The sequence below is a fragment of the Tribolium castaneum genome, chromosome 9, assembly GCF_031307605.1.
Source record: "Tribolium castaneum strain GA2 chromosome 9, icTriCast1.1, whole genome shotgun sequence".
NCBI classification, from domain to species: Eukaryota; Metazoa; Arthropoda; class Insecta; order Coleoptera; family Tenebrionidae; genus Tribolium; species Tribolium castaneum.
Genome location: NC_087402.1, coordinates 3,850,819 through 3,866,836, shown reverse-complemented (window position 1 = coordinate 3,866,836; position 16,018 = coordinate 3,850,819). Strand labels below are relative to the sequence as shown.

The following is a 16,018-nucleotide window of genomic DNA, read 5'->3' as shown; positions in this document are numbered from 1 at the left end:
AACGGGGACCAGCGACTCAGGGGCCTGTTGGCTCGCCTGCCTGTTACATAAACGATCTTGAGAACCTGAATGGTGATCAGGCGGATTAGATGTTTACCGATTCTTCGAAAATAATCCCAAACAGGATTCTTTGTTTACCATTAACACGTTTTTAGTGTAAATAAGGAGCATGTGAAACGCCGTTTAATAAACAGTAATTGCAGTTTATTGAACTTTGGATGGTGGTCGAAAGGCTCGGATATTTTTTGGCACTGATAGGAGCTCTTATCTCCGCCATTGTCATTAAACACACTTAATTCCTCTTTGATAAGGTCGTCAGGCGACTCAGCCTAGAGCCTACAATGATTCAACTACCTTTCACAAACCTATTGACGAATTCGAAAAAAGTGCATTATTTATGTAGCCATTTATTGTTCGAAGTAATGATATTCATGGTGTTGTTTTCTTCGTGCGTGGAGGTCACCCGTAGTGGCTCCGCCACAATTATGTTTAATTAAAGAGCTTTTTATGTATGCAATTTGTTATATAAGTCATATATCGGAGTCGATACCACGAATTTTATAAATAAAAATCCAATGTTTTTCTATCATTTTCGCAACGCAGGTATTTCCAGTTTCTACGTCACTATTAAATCAAATGTCAAAAGTTACACATACATCCCTAGTGCGAAAAAAAACGCATTTGCATAACTGGCCAGGTTTCGGTGTTTTGAAGACGTACCAGGATGCGGACTACAAGGTCGGGGGTTTTGCGCGAATAGGATGGGTCCAAAGGTGGGTCCTTGAGTGGAACTTTGCAGGATTACAAGACACGCAGATGTTGTTTTCCACCTGTGAAACAACTTTGGAGCCTGTTTGAGATGCAAACGTTCGGTTGTCGTAAAGTGTATGATGGAGTGGATACATGGTGTCAACAAAAATAAAGGATCGAGCTTTTTTGGTCTTTTTGCGAGGCTTGTTTCTACCAAGAAACACTCCGAAATTAATATTCAAAATGCCACTACCTGACATTTGAATAATCGAGATTAGTTTTTCGGCCGACCATACGGACTTGGGCTGTTTTCTGGTCATCTAACAAAACTAAAAATATTCTTTTGAAAAAGAAAAAACTGGTTTTTATCAGTTCAATAAATAAATAAATAGTAAAAGTTGGTGATTTATCTATGATATTTTTCTTGGTTATTTCTTACGCTCTGATGTTCGCTGATTATGGCCTAATGTTCTAGCTTGTTCAAGCCTACGTTCGGGAAAAATCTTCATTTATTTCATCAAATATCTTTTGACAAGTTCATATGCATTTTTACGAAAATTTTTATAACCGGAAAAGGGAAATATTTCAAATTCTTAGTGCTGATGTTTTAGGTGTTTTTTTTAGCCGGATTTTTTAAAATATTAGTTGCAGTCTTTGTGGAAGTCCTGATAAATTGCAGCAAATATTTTGAGAAATTTGCTAAACATTTAATACGCACCAGGTTCCATTTTCCTCTAGTAAACACTTAATTATAGGCAGATAAATCAGTGAGTAGTATAGATAACAGAATTGCAAAAAATATAAAATACAGATACATCAGATAATCGGAAAATGACAAACTCAGGCTTATTCGGTAAAATGAAACCCAATTTCCATGAACTATCTTTCTGAATGTTTTGTTTTCTCTTTTTATCGTGGGGTTTTGGAAAAATCGCCTCTAATCTCCGAGCAACTAAGCATTGTTTGTGAATTCATTGTTCTCGTCGACTTTCCTTCAACTATCAGGCAAACAGTCTCTATCTCAAACCAAACACAACCTCCCGATCTAATGATTATCATCTCGCAACCCTGACGACTTCCCCCCTTGAAATCTTTCCAAAGAAAGTGTTCATTGTCGCTCGTAATTTTTCAATGAAGCTTAATAAAATTGTCCGCGAGCATCGAGGTTGCCTCCTCGATAATGTCAACGTCCTTAAACGCCGAAAAAAGCAAATCGAAAATCGAATATATTTATATGTCCATTACAAAACGCTTCCTCATGGTTCACTGCCGGGTGAAAGCCTTCCTTATTTCTGTCACATTTTACACAACCGGTCCGAAATATCAAAAGGATTCAAAGACGTTCTTGAACCGTACAGGAAATGTTATTGCACAGCCTCACCCACGAAAAATTCGGGAAGAAAAGCCACGTTTGCCTCTTATTGGAGATGAGGTTAGAGGCGACTTTCGTACGCTTCTAGAACCGTAAACAAATTGTGCGTTCACTTTCCCTATTCAACTTTCTTCCGTTCGAAAGTGGAACAATTATAATATATGTTCATCGTGTTGGGATTATAGAAAATGGTATTTGAAAATCAGCGTTGAAAAACACCGGATGACGGATTAGCAATTCGAATACGCGCCCCAAGAAACTCTACTTTGTAAACAATACCTCTCAGAATTGAATTTTTTGCGATAAGATTCGGTAAACATATTTTATTGTGGGTTTTAAGACCCCATTGTTTGCGACTTATTTTTGTTTAATTGCCAACGTTTTGGCCCAAAAACCCAAAGATAAACTTGTTTACGACGCTGCACGCGAATGCATTTTTGCAACGCTACGCCCTTTGACTGGAGGTTGGTTGGCACTAAAGTGCTTTAGTTCATTGTAATCAGGCGTCGGCAGGTTGCAGCCCAGGCTTTCGGGGTGCATTTGACAGATTATTTCCTATAGATTGTTTTGTCTGTATAACATTGGACCTGGTCGTTGGCCTGTGGTTATCGAGGCCGCACGCAACACAACGTCAATCGCCCAAAGCGAAGCATTCACATGTCGACCTCCGATGCACCCACCTAGTGTTTATCTGGCCAACTGTCTCCTTGGTCATTCAGATGAGTGTTTTACCAATTGAATTTTGAAATAGCACATGTTTATTAACCAGGTGTATATGAATTCTTACGCATTTCAGACGATTCCAGAGAATTTCAATACGGTTCAGATCAGGCGTTCGTGTCGCTCCTCGTATGCAAATATGTCAACGTTCGCACGTTTTCATTCAATCGGAAGCTCGAACGTAAAACACTAATGTAAATATTGTCCAAACACGTCACTTGCCAATTTCGAGATAAAAATGCAACAACCTGAAGTGGCAGTATGCAAATTGGGACGAGAAAATAAAGTCAAAGTTGACGATCGACTTGCCGAGGTCACCTTTGCAAAAAACTCGTTTAGAAAAAAAACGATCAATCTGTCTTGGTTATCGATGATTCTGGAGCTGCTAAGATTGCTAGTTCCGCGAAACGATTCAGTGATTCATCAAGAAGTTTGATAAAATGCACTGTAATGCAGCGCTTGAAGTGATGGGAATGAAGGGTTGATAATGATTTGATAAGGGGCAAGCCGATGGTTGATAGTATTTTCCAGCGCTTTTAATTTAAAAGTAGTGACGTTACGATTAATGGCTTGATCGAAGCGGAAAATCCTTTTTATAATCATTGCTGTTTTTCGTGATTTGATATATCTAATATCAAAACTGGCCTTCAGACATATATTAGCGGCAACTGGTTCCCGGTTTTCATTAATTTAAAATTAGGTTTGCGAGGTTTTTTATGCAATAAAAAATCAGCGTCATTAAGAACCCAATTGAAAATTGATTTGCTTTTTAGTTTCATTAAACGTAAATATTTTCGAAAAAAATGCCACTAACATTTGGAAATTGCAAAGTACCTATTTACTAATAACTAATTAACAAATAGATTTTAGAGAGATACTTATTTATTTCGTCTTATTTCATATGTCCAGTAAAAAAAAATTTATTTAATTTACTGTCACAGCCAACTTCGGATATAACGAACTGATTTTGATGCATTTTCGTTACAACCAGACTCCACTGTAGTTATTCCTACAGTGGTGATTTAATGAAGCAACTGAATTCATTAGAAAAATTGAAAATTGATTTGATTTGAGTTTTACTTTTTTAGTTTCATTAAACGTAAATATTTTCGAAAAAAAAACACCAACATTTGGAAATTGCAAAGTACCTATTTAAAAAAAAAGTTAAACATTTCCGGATTTTTTTATAACATACAAACGTAAGTAACTAATTAATAAATAGATTTTAAAATTTTAAAGAGATACTTATTTATTTCGTCTTATTTCATATGTCCAGTAAAAAAAACCATTTTATTTAATTTACTGTCACAGCCAACTTCGGATATAACGAACTGATTTTGATGCATTTTCGTTACAACCAGACTCCACTGTAGTTATTCCTACAGTGGTGATTTAATGAAGCAACTGAATTCGTTAGAAAAATTGAAAATTGATTTGATTTGAGTTTTACTTTTTTAGTTTCATTAAACGTAAATATTTTCAAAAAAAAACCACCAACATTTGGAAATTGCAAAGTACCTATTTAAAAAAAAAGTTAAACATTTCCGGATTTTTTTATAACATACAAACGTAAGTAACTAATTAATAAATAGATTTTAAAATTTTAAAGAGATACTTATTTATTTCGTCTTATTTCATATGTCCAGTAAAAAAAACATTTTATTTAATTTACTGTCACAGCCAACTTCGGATATAACGAACTGATTTTGATGCATTTTCGTTACAACCAGACTCCACTGTAGTTATTCCTACAGTGGTGATTTAATGAAGCAACTGAATTCGTTAGAAAAATTGAAAATTGATTTGATTTGAGTTTTACTTTTTTAGTTTCATTAAACGTAAATATTTTCGAAAAAAAACCACCAACATTTGGAAATTGCAAAGTACCTATTTAAAAAAAAAAAGTTAAACATTTCCGGATTTTTTTATAACATACAAACGTAAGTAACTAATTAATAAATAGATTTTAAAATTTTAAAGAGATACTTATTTATTTCGTCTTATTTCATATGTCCAGTAAAAAAAACATTTTATTTAATTTACTGTCACAGCCAACTTCGGATATAACGAACTGATTTTGATGCATTTTCGTTACAACCAGACTCCACTGTAGTTATTCCTACAGTGGTGATTTAATGAAGCAACTGAATTCGTTAGAAAAATTGAAAATTGATTTGATTTGTGTTTTACTTTTTTAGTTTCATTAAACGTAAATATTTTCGAAAAAAAACCACCAACATTTGGAAATTGCAAAGTACCTACTTAAAAGAAAAAGTTAAACATTTCCGGATTTTTTTATAACATACAAACGTAAGTAACTAATTAATAAATAGATTTTAAAATTTTAAAGAGATACTTATTTATTTCGTCTTATTTCATATGTCCAGTAAAAAAAACCATTTTATTTAATTTACTGTCACAGCCAACTTCGGATATAACGAACTGATTTTGATGCATTTTCGTTACAACCAGACTCCACTGTAGTTGTTCCTACAGTGGTGATTTAATGAAGCAACTGAATTCGTTAGAAAAATTGAAAATTGATTTGATTTGAGTTTTACTTTTTTAGTTTCATTAAACGTAAATATTTTCGAAAAAAAAACACCAACATTTGGAAATTGCAAAGTACCTATTTAAAAAAAAAAGTTAAACATTTCCGGATTTTTTATAACATACAAACGTAAGTAACTAATTAATAAATAGATTTTAAAATTTTAAAGAGATACTTATTTATTTCGTCTTATTTCATATGTCCAGTAAAAAAAAACCATTTTATTTAATTTACTGTCACAGCCAACTTCGGATATAACGAACTGATTTTGATGCATTTTCGTTATAACCAGACTCCACTGTAGTTATTCCTACAGTGGTGAATTCATTAGAAAAATTGAAATAATTTGATTGAGTTATTCTATCGGCGGTGATTTGACGCGTTATTAAATAACAATAGGTAACCATTTAGTGATATGGTATCGCGTCGAGTATTATTCGCTAGTTCCATATTGGCCTCAAGTGATTTTCCGATAAAAGGGGCCCAAATTGCTAATAGCTTCTCGAAAAAGTTGATAATATTTGTCAGTTTCCTGGTCTATTAAGGAATTTATGTAAAAATCATCCCTCGTAAACGGTCGAGGTTACCACCCTCGTCCCCACACATGGTCGAATCACCGTATCGTGGGAACTCGAACATGTGCATCGGTCCTTCCCAACAAATAAATACACTGACTTCCATGTTAGCACATGTGTCGGTATCATCTGAACACATGCTGAGCTCCTAAGATGGTACGTTCCTACCCTTAAGATTTGCGAGGGCCCGACCCTCGTAAAAATTCCTCTTTTGTTTGTCTATTCACTCCACACCCTCTCCTAACCACCTGCAGGGTGAAAAGACCGCTCCAACAGGTGTTACACATACGTCGTGATTTCGAAAAAGGGGCCACCTTGATTCGTACGTCAGATTAATTATATTTGTTTGGTGATAATGTTGTGTGCATTGAAGTTCGGTTATCTCGTGATGGATGTAGTCGTTGCTGAAGTTTAATGTAACAGCGATAAGGAATTTTTTTAGAAACGGTTATGTCAATAAATATGGATTTTCTTAAAGTTTCTAGAACGCAGCGTCGATGAGAGCAAGAGATTGCGTGTTATTTCAACTTTTACTAATGCTTAGAACCATGAAAATGGTAAATTATGAATGGAAATGGTATTTCGGAGATTCGGTTATATGGTGGCACTTATCGGTGCTGCAAATGTCAATAAATAAATGGAAAATGTAAACGGTTTGCGTCATTGCCAAAGTCTTTAAAAACATTGGACAAAAAGTGACGAGTAACGTCATTTGGGAAGGATTTCGAAACCGAGAGATTTATGTTTGGTTCACGTCTGGCCGACATGGACACTTGCATCATACGAATTATTACTTGTCACTATTGTTATTATTTATTAAAGCAATATTCTTGGGGCGTTTTGGTGGCAATTATTCGTAAAAAAGTTCCATTGCGATGTGTCTATTTGGTTATTTTAATTTTCGTGTGGGAAAAATAATTTATTTAACTCATCCTCTCTAACGAGCCCTAATAAGGTCAACGCTCAATGTGAGTGGTTCAATTTGGTTTGGAGTTTTTCTCGATTTTTTTCAATCTCGGTTAATAACACAAAACCCAAGGTCTCGAAGAGAGAGATTTCGGTTTACCTTCGTCTTGTACCGTTTTTTCATAATTTCAGATTTAATCAGTTAACTGAATTTACGAAAAAGACACTTTCTGTAGCTTGAAATATTCTCGTTTATTTGGGATTTTGCAAACATTTACACGTTTACAACTAAAAAAAATAGATCTAAAAAGTTTTTGGACGTTTGCATCATGGTTATTGCTTTGTTGTTACAAAGAATTTACTTCTTAAGATAAAGTCAAATGCGATTGAATTCGAAGTAAACATTTTCGAATTTTATAGTTAGAACGCCGTTACAACTAATAAAAAAAGGCACCATTGTGTAAAAATGTGAAATAAATTCGGAATTTTGACGCTAAAAGTCGAAATTTCTAATCTGGATTGAACTGAAATTGTATACAGGGATACTCAAAAACTGGCGTACCAACTCAGTAGTACGTTATTGAGGAGCAAGTGCAGATTACGGGAAAAATGTTGACAAAATTCCTAGTCATATTTTAAAAAATCTGGAGCTACAAACTTATTGTGTTAACTTCTTTGGTTTTCATTATTTTTTTATGTTTTTATGTTTCATATCAGGTAATCATTCCGTAACAAAACGATGAATAATTATTTTTAAATTTACTATCAGATTTTAGCAGTTTTTTTAATTAAAAAAAATTAAAATTCATCCAAAAAATCACAATGTGTAGATCTGCCAACACTGTAAATTATTTCCTAGGAAACCGTTTCAAAAATAATTTGTTTTTATTGTTGCTTAAATTCTATTGCGATCATGACTGTTAGACAACGTTGCCACATATCATTTATCTACAATTCGTAATTTATATATATATATATATATATATATATATATATATATATATTCGTATGACAGAAAAAAAAGGACAATAGTACCACACACCACTGAGTTGGTGCGCCAGTTTTTGAGCACGCTGTAGAATTTTGAGATAGATAAATCTCGTGATTCATATTAATTTGTCAGAGAATTTTCAATCCGACACCTGAGATACTCGTAACATGCAAACTTTCAAGTAATTTGAAGAAGTGAATCGAAAAAAATCCAGAACAAAGTTCCCATTTTGTAATTTTTAAAATCGAGAAATCAAAAATTTTGCCCTCTGTAGTAGGCAGCTTAAGGATTTACGAGTATGTTCCAAAATTTGCAGTTTTGACTTTTTCATTGTAAATAAAAGGTCCTCAAAGCAGTTTTAGTTTTTAGCGTTTTTATTTTTTTTTACTTGTCCGCTCTTGGTATTTCTTGGCATTAACTGCCGGTAAAATGGCAAATATTGACTCAATTGTCTGTATCAGCTCCGGTTTTTGCGCAAACTAGCCGCAAGCAAAACCGCAGTGGCCCTTGTTCGAAAATTCGGGAAACTCGAAAGAGACATTAAAACGTAATTAAGCCGTCACGAAACCGATCCATTTCCCATCTGTCTTTTGGTTTCTTCAGCTTCTTAAGCACACACTCGCACACACACACACATACAGTTCTTATCTTGTGCAAATAGCAAAGTAGTAAAGTTACACACCGTATCTTATCTGTGTCCATATTTATCCACTTTCTATTACTACATAGGACTTGATTTCACGTCGTTTCTTGCTGGAAATTCTTCATTTTCCTGGACGCGTCCCAAATGTAACAGTTTTACAAAAGCCAGGCATGTGTCTCGATCTCCCGCTGCGAAAAAAGAAAAGACAAGTGCGGTTTATTTTCGAGAGATGAGTCTGAAATGGCTTTTTGCGTCTCTTGTAACAAGAGGAGTTTCAGCTCTCAAGGGACGGCCAGTTTTTCAAACCAGCGTTCTAATTAAAGACAGACAAGTGTAAATATCACACACATTAACCACATGTCCCATTATATGACATGTACGAACAACACACGACTCTGTATTAGCTTTTTCTACAATTGGAGGCATGACGTCACTGACTTAACACATGTTGATTAGTTTACGACCTCAGTAGCGTCGTTTGAGGAAAATTTCGGGCGCTGAAAAATGCGAATTTTTTCGTGGTCGTTTCGTCTGGCGGTTCCGGGACCGACCATCGTTGGCAACCTTCAAACTTAAAATAACTAATAATCACTTCCTATAATCACGTTGAACGGCGTCATGTTCAAGTTAGCCTTGGAAATGCTGACCATAAAACTATCGCAGTATGTCGTGGAACTACTACCTGTAGCTATAAACTACGACCACGTGACTTGAATATTATTCGGTATTTTTGGGAAGCAATCCCAGTTCGATTATCACAAAGAATTGTTTAGTCGGTTTCAGGGAAGTGAGCACCTATTCAAAATTAATGACCAGCACTAAAAAAGTTTTATTACCGTTAGGGAGCACGCAGTTTGGTCCAATTTTCAACGATTCACATGTAAATAAACAAACGGTTGTTGAAAACGCGGCCTTGTCCTTTCGTTTGGTGCATTTTTGAAGATGCTACCACTGTTTTTTGTTTTGGAAAACCAATGACGTTTTTGACGTAATGATGGATTTACACATCTTGATGCTCGTGACGTCATCCAGACCAACATACTTGTTGTCATTGAGAGAATTTTATTTCATTTTCTTTTTTATTGTTGGATATGACGGTTCTAATGACCTAAATCCGAGCTAGTTTTCTATTTTGGGTCGTAAAACGAAACATTTTGGAAAGTCTGATTAGATTTGACGTCAATGTTAATTTGGGAAAAACTGAATATTTTTGTAAAACTTTTTCCAGTGATTTTTTTTAATCGAATGTTGCGCTCGTTGAGGTGAAATGGGCCCTAAACATTTGACTTGTTAGACCTGAAATCTTCTGAGCCATTATTATGTTCTACTCCCTAACCAGAAGTGATTTTTTTAAAGGTTTTTAGTTGTTTTAGTTTTCCATTTCCGTTGAAAATTCGTGTTATTAAAAATAAGTGAAAAAAAAAAACAAGATTTTAATGAAAATGATAAGTTAATAGAACATCTAATAAGAATGTTATCGACATTGACATTACATAGTAGGTACGCTGCAAAAAATATTTTTTATAATTTCTTAAGTCATTCTAAGATAACCGTTGCTTAAATATTGTTTTTTGCGAAAAATACGTCGCCAAACTCAAAATAACTCAAGAAATATCAAGAAATTTTATTTATTGAAGGTATAATAAATATTAGGATTTCTAGGATTTTGTGCCATAGAATTCACAATCATTCGACTTTTCTAAACATTCGAGTTACCCAAGGTCCGACTTATCAAAAATAATAAACTACTACAGTGGAACTCGGTTATAACGAACCGATCGTCTTTTTTGCGGAGTAATTTTCGAGTTAACTGAGTTTTAAGGGTTGAAATAGGTACAGAAAATAAAGTATTAATCTATTTTATTAAGAAAGATACATAATTAGTAATTACATTAGTTATGATAATATGGCAAATATTTACTTCTTTTTGTTTGTACATTTTAACTGATTTCGAGGTATGTTTCTCTTTGGATTTTTTTCAATTTTGTTCATTATAACCGAGTTCCATTGCACTTCAAAAAAGGCGTAGTATTTTAATGTTACAGTGAAACCTCCTTTAATGGAAACCTCTTCACAACGGACATTTTTGTAGAAACGTATTAAGACCTATATTAAAATTTCCTAGCTTCCCATAGTGGACACCTCTCTACAACGGACAATTAAAGATTCCCTATCGGTGTCCGTTGTTGAGAAGTTTTACTGTATTAGAGATTGAAATTGTTATTTCTTGACTTGGCTTTCTTCAATTTTTTTACTTTCTTATTTTTTTTATAATATCACTTGGCTTTACCGTGAATAATAATTTTAATTGAATTTTTCAGTCTCCGTGTTGTTTGAGTTTTGAATGTATACTTTCTTCAAATATCACTGGCCATTTTGTCGTCTTCTCACGTATGTTTTCATCATCTGCTCGTCTAGAATTCTAAGCTTTTTGTTATTTAATTCTGAATATCTCAATAAACTTATCAGCCACTTGAGTCAAATTTTTAATCCTTTCGTATCTTATTGATTCAGTTGAAGTAGTCATTATTTCGTAAAGACAATAACACAACAATCCAATGTAACGAACATTTCCGATAAGATGAATCACATTGACATTACATTAAGTTATTAATTTTTTTCCAGCGCATTATCGTGTGACGTTAAAACGATTGTTTTTATGTTTTTCAGACATAATGTCTTGTCGCTAATTACAGCCAAGTTTACGATCCCACAAATGGAAAAATAATATCTTTCCAAAGCCAGCAAGGCCTTTGGTTCGCTTCGAGTGAAAGTGAACAATATAGGAAGATGTGCTTCTGGTCGAAGCATTAATTTCGAAAGAACCTCACCAACCGCCAAGTCCAACAAGATTCACTTTCTTCGACTCAAACTCGACACTTTATTAATAAGTTATTTTGAAAGTTATTCGGTCGAGAATCGCGTGCCGCGTTCGGCCTCGAGTCGGCCTTATCTCCGCCAAAGTTCCGAACACTGGCACGGGACTTTCGAACTTAGCACTGCCCGGCTGTGGATTGGCCATCCCTCCTCTGCGTAGTGGGAGCGTTCGACTACTTTGGCAGGGATTGTATCGCTCAGCAGTCGGCACAAGAGCTGTGAATCATAAACACGCGATCGCTGCGTCGTGGAAAAGCGCGAAACCACGTCAAATAGTTGCATTTCGAGCCGAAGAACCTTTCCGAACGTTGCGAGTCTTCCATCGGCACGATCGCGGTGTTTTTGCCATTTCAAAAGTGTTGAAAGTGTGCTCAAAATCAAGGAATATGTCTACTGCGATTATGTCACGATATGATTTCGGGGATAATCTGATGAAGGTGAGTTGGAAAAAGTCAAGCAAAAAGTTGCTTTTCCGGAGAGAGCGCTTCTACCTGTTGCTGCAGTTCTTGCGGCAGGTAGACGGGCAGGTCTCTCGGTTTTGGCTTGTGGGATTCAAGGACTACGAGCAAAACCGGCTGCTGCTTGACTTCAACGTTTCCACAAATTGACGGACTTTATTATTATTCCTTCCTTCGGGCGAACGCGACTTTAAAAACTTATCACGCTTCGGGGGCGATAACGTTTTTGGAATTGATAGAAAGTCGCCAGTGGCGGAACGCAGGCCTGGCTCTCGGGGAAATTTTAGAGTTCTTCTAAAGCTCGCAATTTTAAAGTATAAGTGTGGAATTTCGTGATTAACCAGTTTTCGTTTGTCAGAATTTTTGTTTCTGGTTAAGTTAACAATTGTTGCTAACTTACGACAATGTTTCTACCACGTACTTTGCTTTAATAGTTCTAACTTAAAATTTTTCTATACTTGCTTTACAGACACTTTATCGACTTGTTTTTATTTGTTTTGATAAGATTGCCCTCAAAATAACACACTTTTAGTGGCAAAACTTGTTTCACGATAACTTAGTGGTTAGTTTTATTGCATAAACGCGCCATTTTTGCATAAAGCTTCATGGAATTGTATTCCGCATTTGCTGTTGTGTTGTTTCCGATAATTGGTGAAGGAATTTGGTCAAGTGACATTTCGTCTGAAAAAACCGCGACTAGTGAAAGTAATTTTCGGTTTTTTAGCGCCGCGTAAGGGCAATTAAGTCGAAATTATGTCATTGCAATAATCAATTTGCAGTCATTAATAAAATTGGAGTTGTACGCAGTGTTTGTACTTTTCACTACATTAAATGAAAATAATTAGAAACGTGTTAATTAGCTGAGTGCACAAAGAATCACAACAAACAAGTCAATTTTTCGTGATATGTTTTCATTTAATTGATTTAATGATGTTACACAATGGTAGTTAAAAACCCGGCGCCCGAGCCGGTGTTACGCCACTGGCGCCTCGGCTCACCGTAAAAATCGAAAACGCTCGTTGTTTTGGTGGCGCGAGAAAAGAGAAATGCTCTTCGACTGCGACTCCCACTGGTTATAGCTTTCACACACACACATACATACACCTAGCGTTTGTCACTGCGAGAAAGTAGGCTTGTAGAACGAACTTTTACCGATTGTGTCTTTCGAGATGAAAGTGTGGACCCGGCAAACACCCCCAAAATGTCGCCAAAACGTTAAATTTTGCTCGAGTTGTTTGGATCTCTTAGTATGTGCTCTGCGTTCATTATCATGTTTTCGTGCCATATAATCTTCATATTGATTTTTAAAATTTTTCCATTATAATTTTGAGGGTTCTTGCAGTCATTAAGTAAAATTTTTTTGCATATTAACTCGTTTTTTGACCAAAAATGTAATGTTATTTTGTTCTGATTAAAATACTTTGACATCTAATTAATTTGCATTAAAAAATAATGTGGCTAAAGCAATAAATTACAACAATATTTCACAAATTTATTTTTCATATCAAAAGTTTCTCTTGTGTGGCTACAGGGGTTTCAAAAAAGGAGAAAACGGTTAATTTTTGATTCTGAATTCATATAGAGTGAAATCTCGTTTTAACGGACACTTATAAGCGAACCCTTCTGATAAACGGGCATTTTTGTTAGCTCCGTTTTTAGCCAACATTTAAAAAGGTATAAGTTCTCTTTTAAGCGGACTATCCAATAAGCGGACTCGGACAATGCAGTTCGGATCTTTTAAAAATAAAATCTCTCAAATAAGCGCCCGTGTGTTTTTATTATAACTGGTACAAAATTCACGAACCACATACGTTTAAATTCGTCATTAATAAATTTTAAGTACATTTCTGCCGAATCTGCAAATACTGATGAACAAGATACAGCAAATTTTGAAGAAAAAACAAATTTTTTTCGAGAAATAGTAGATAAATATTGTTATTGTACCAAATAGTATCATATTAATTTTGTTTCTGATAAGGACACCTCCGGACATCGGTGTCCGCTTATTGGAGATTATATGTAAAAATTGTCTAATTTTCATATAGCCTGAGTTTGGCTACATCTTTTTGAAATATTCTTCAAGAAATCGCAAAATCAATCTTCTAGAGCGATTTTATAGGTTTTTTTTCATCATCTTTTAGACAGCTAACATTCTGCTAATAATGCATTTCTTCTTTCCAAGTTAAATGTAACACAAATATCATTTTAGTTCATAAAAATTCAATCACCACAACTTTATTAAATCAATTCAGTTTCTTGATGAATTTTCAGGAACTGTTCCGATCGTTCTGTAACCATTTTTTATATCCTTTACCTGGTTTTTCGGCTTCATAATTTTTTTGATGCTGAGATATTCTTTCTATTCCAGGGATTTCTTTTTCGGCATTTAGTTATGTATCTTTATTATACTTGTATCCTCCCAAATGTTACCATTGGCTAGTCGGTTATTCATTGAGATTAACATAATCATGCAATTAAAATAAAGTCTGCTTCCTTTAGTTCATTTTCTACTTTTCTATATCTTGTAAATTACTTTTTCATTCGTTTGCATTTCACGTTTTTGTTGGAAAATTCTCCCTGACCTGTTGTTCGTTTTGTTTTTAGTCGATAGCACACGTATAAGGAACTTGTAATTGAATTTTTTTCCGAGACTTGTTTGTTTGTTTGACACATTTTTTGACGATTTAACAGAAAATTTGTTTTGTTTATCCATGTATTTGATGTTGATTTCGTTGTTGTAGAGTGCGGTGTCATCCCGAGACGCCGCCCCCGGCAGCCCCCTGGACCTGGGATCCGCCGGGATGCGGTTCGCACTGACGCGGATGGCGTCGACGCCGGCGACCAACCAGAACCTGACCCTCCTCCTCGGAAACTTGACGCAGCACCGGCGCCTCGAACGCGCGCAATCGGCGCCGGCCCCCAGCGCCGCCGCCGCGGCCGCCGCCAGCGTCGCCGCCTCCGCCGTCAACACCTCCCGGTACAAAACGGAGCTGTGTCGGCCGTACGAAGAGTTTGGGGTGTGCAAATACGGCGACAAGTGTCAGTTCGCGCACGGCGGCGCCGAGTTGCGGTCGCTGGCGCGCCACCCCAAGTACAAGACGGAGCTGTGCCGCACGTACCACACGGTGGGCTTCTGTCCGTACGGCCCCCGGTGCCATTTCGTGCACAACCAGGACGAGGTGGTGCTGCAGAAGCAGGCGCTGGCGAGGGCGCGGCCCCGGCCGGCGGCGCTCAGCCCCACGCTGTCGCTGGACAGCAGCAGCAGTCCCCCGTGCAGTCTGAGTCAGTCGCCGACGTCGTCGATGGGCTCGTTCTTCAGCAGCGAGCCCGAGCTGCACTCGCCTGCTGCTGCCGCCCCCACCGACGACCGCCTCCCGGTGTTCAACAGGTTGGCCGAGGTGAATCGAATGCACGCCATGAAAATCGGGGACCTGGTGCTCTAGTTACTATATTATTAAGTGCAACAACCACTCAAAGACTTAACTATTTATGATGTTACAGTAGGTCCGCCCGTCGGCGGCGTGATTTTGATATTGTGTGATTTCTAAATATTTAAAAAGATGATAATATTATTATATTAGTTAGAGGCGTGTTTTATACGAATGTTGATTGTGTACGTGCAAAAAACCTAGGCTTAGTCTTTTCCTTCAGTCGTCGGTCTCGATTTCTGTAACATTCCGTGATCGAAGTTTATTTATTATTTTATTACTTGCTTTTCTCGTTTGTGTGACTTGTGACCGATGAAAGAATACGTTTTTTTGTTATTTAAATCATTATTTAATTTTTATGTTTCTCATTCGACACGTTATGTTATTTAGTTATTTTATTATTATAATTTATATGTAACTTATTTATACCTTGTCGCATATCGCAATACTGATTTTATTGATGATGTGTAGTGGACGACTGTGCTGGCTTTTGGCACACAAGTTGGATGCCCCAACAAAGGCCACCTCTGTATATTATTATTTATATTTGTATTTCTTGTATCATTATCAATAAATTATATTTTGTTCTTTAAACAACTCTCTTTATTACGCTTCACTGAAGCCTCACCCAAGGCGCCCACAGAGATACTTAATCGTACCAACCACGGCTACTTCACTTTCCAATACCTTTTTACACAACGCGCCAACAGATCGCAACTGATAACATTCAGTTCCGTTGTTTACTAC

At 36.1% G+C, this 16,018-nt stretch overlaps 1 protein-coding gene across 2 annotated transcripts in view; it reads left to right on the top strand.

The window, feature by feature from the left end:
- The window catches only part of Tis11 (Tis11 zinc finger protein), a 30,169-nt gene extending 14,301 nt beyond the window's left edge, over positions 1–15,868 (top strand). The window contains exons 1-2 of one of the 2 annotated variants that reach the window (XM_963347.4): positions 11,584–11,822; positions 14,585–15,868. In XM_963347.4, coding sequence (XP_968440.1) covers positions 11,772–11,822; positions 14,585–15,286 — 753 coding nt within the window. In that variant the 5' untranslated portion in view covers positions 11,584–11,771 and the 3' untranslated portion in view covers positions 15,287–15,868. Of the gene's footprint in view, positions 1–11,583; positions 11,823–14,584 lie in introns of those variants that run through there. The other variant, XM_064359164.1, reaches the window with a different exon arrangement.
- The last annotated feature ends 150 nt before the right edge of the window (positions 15,869–16,018 follow it).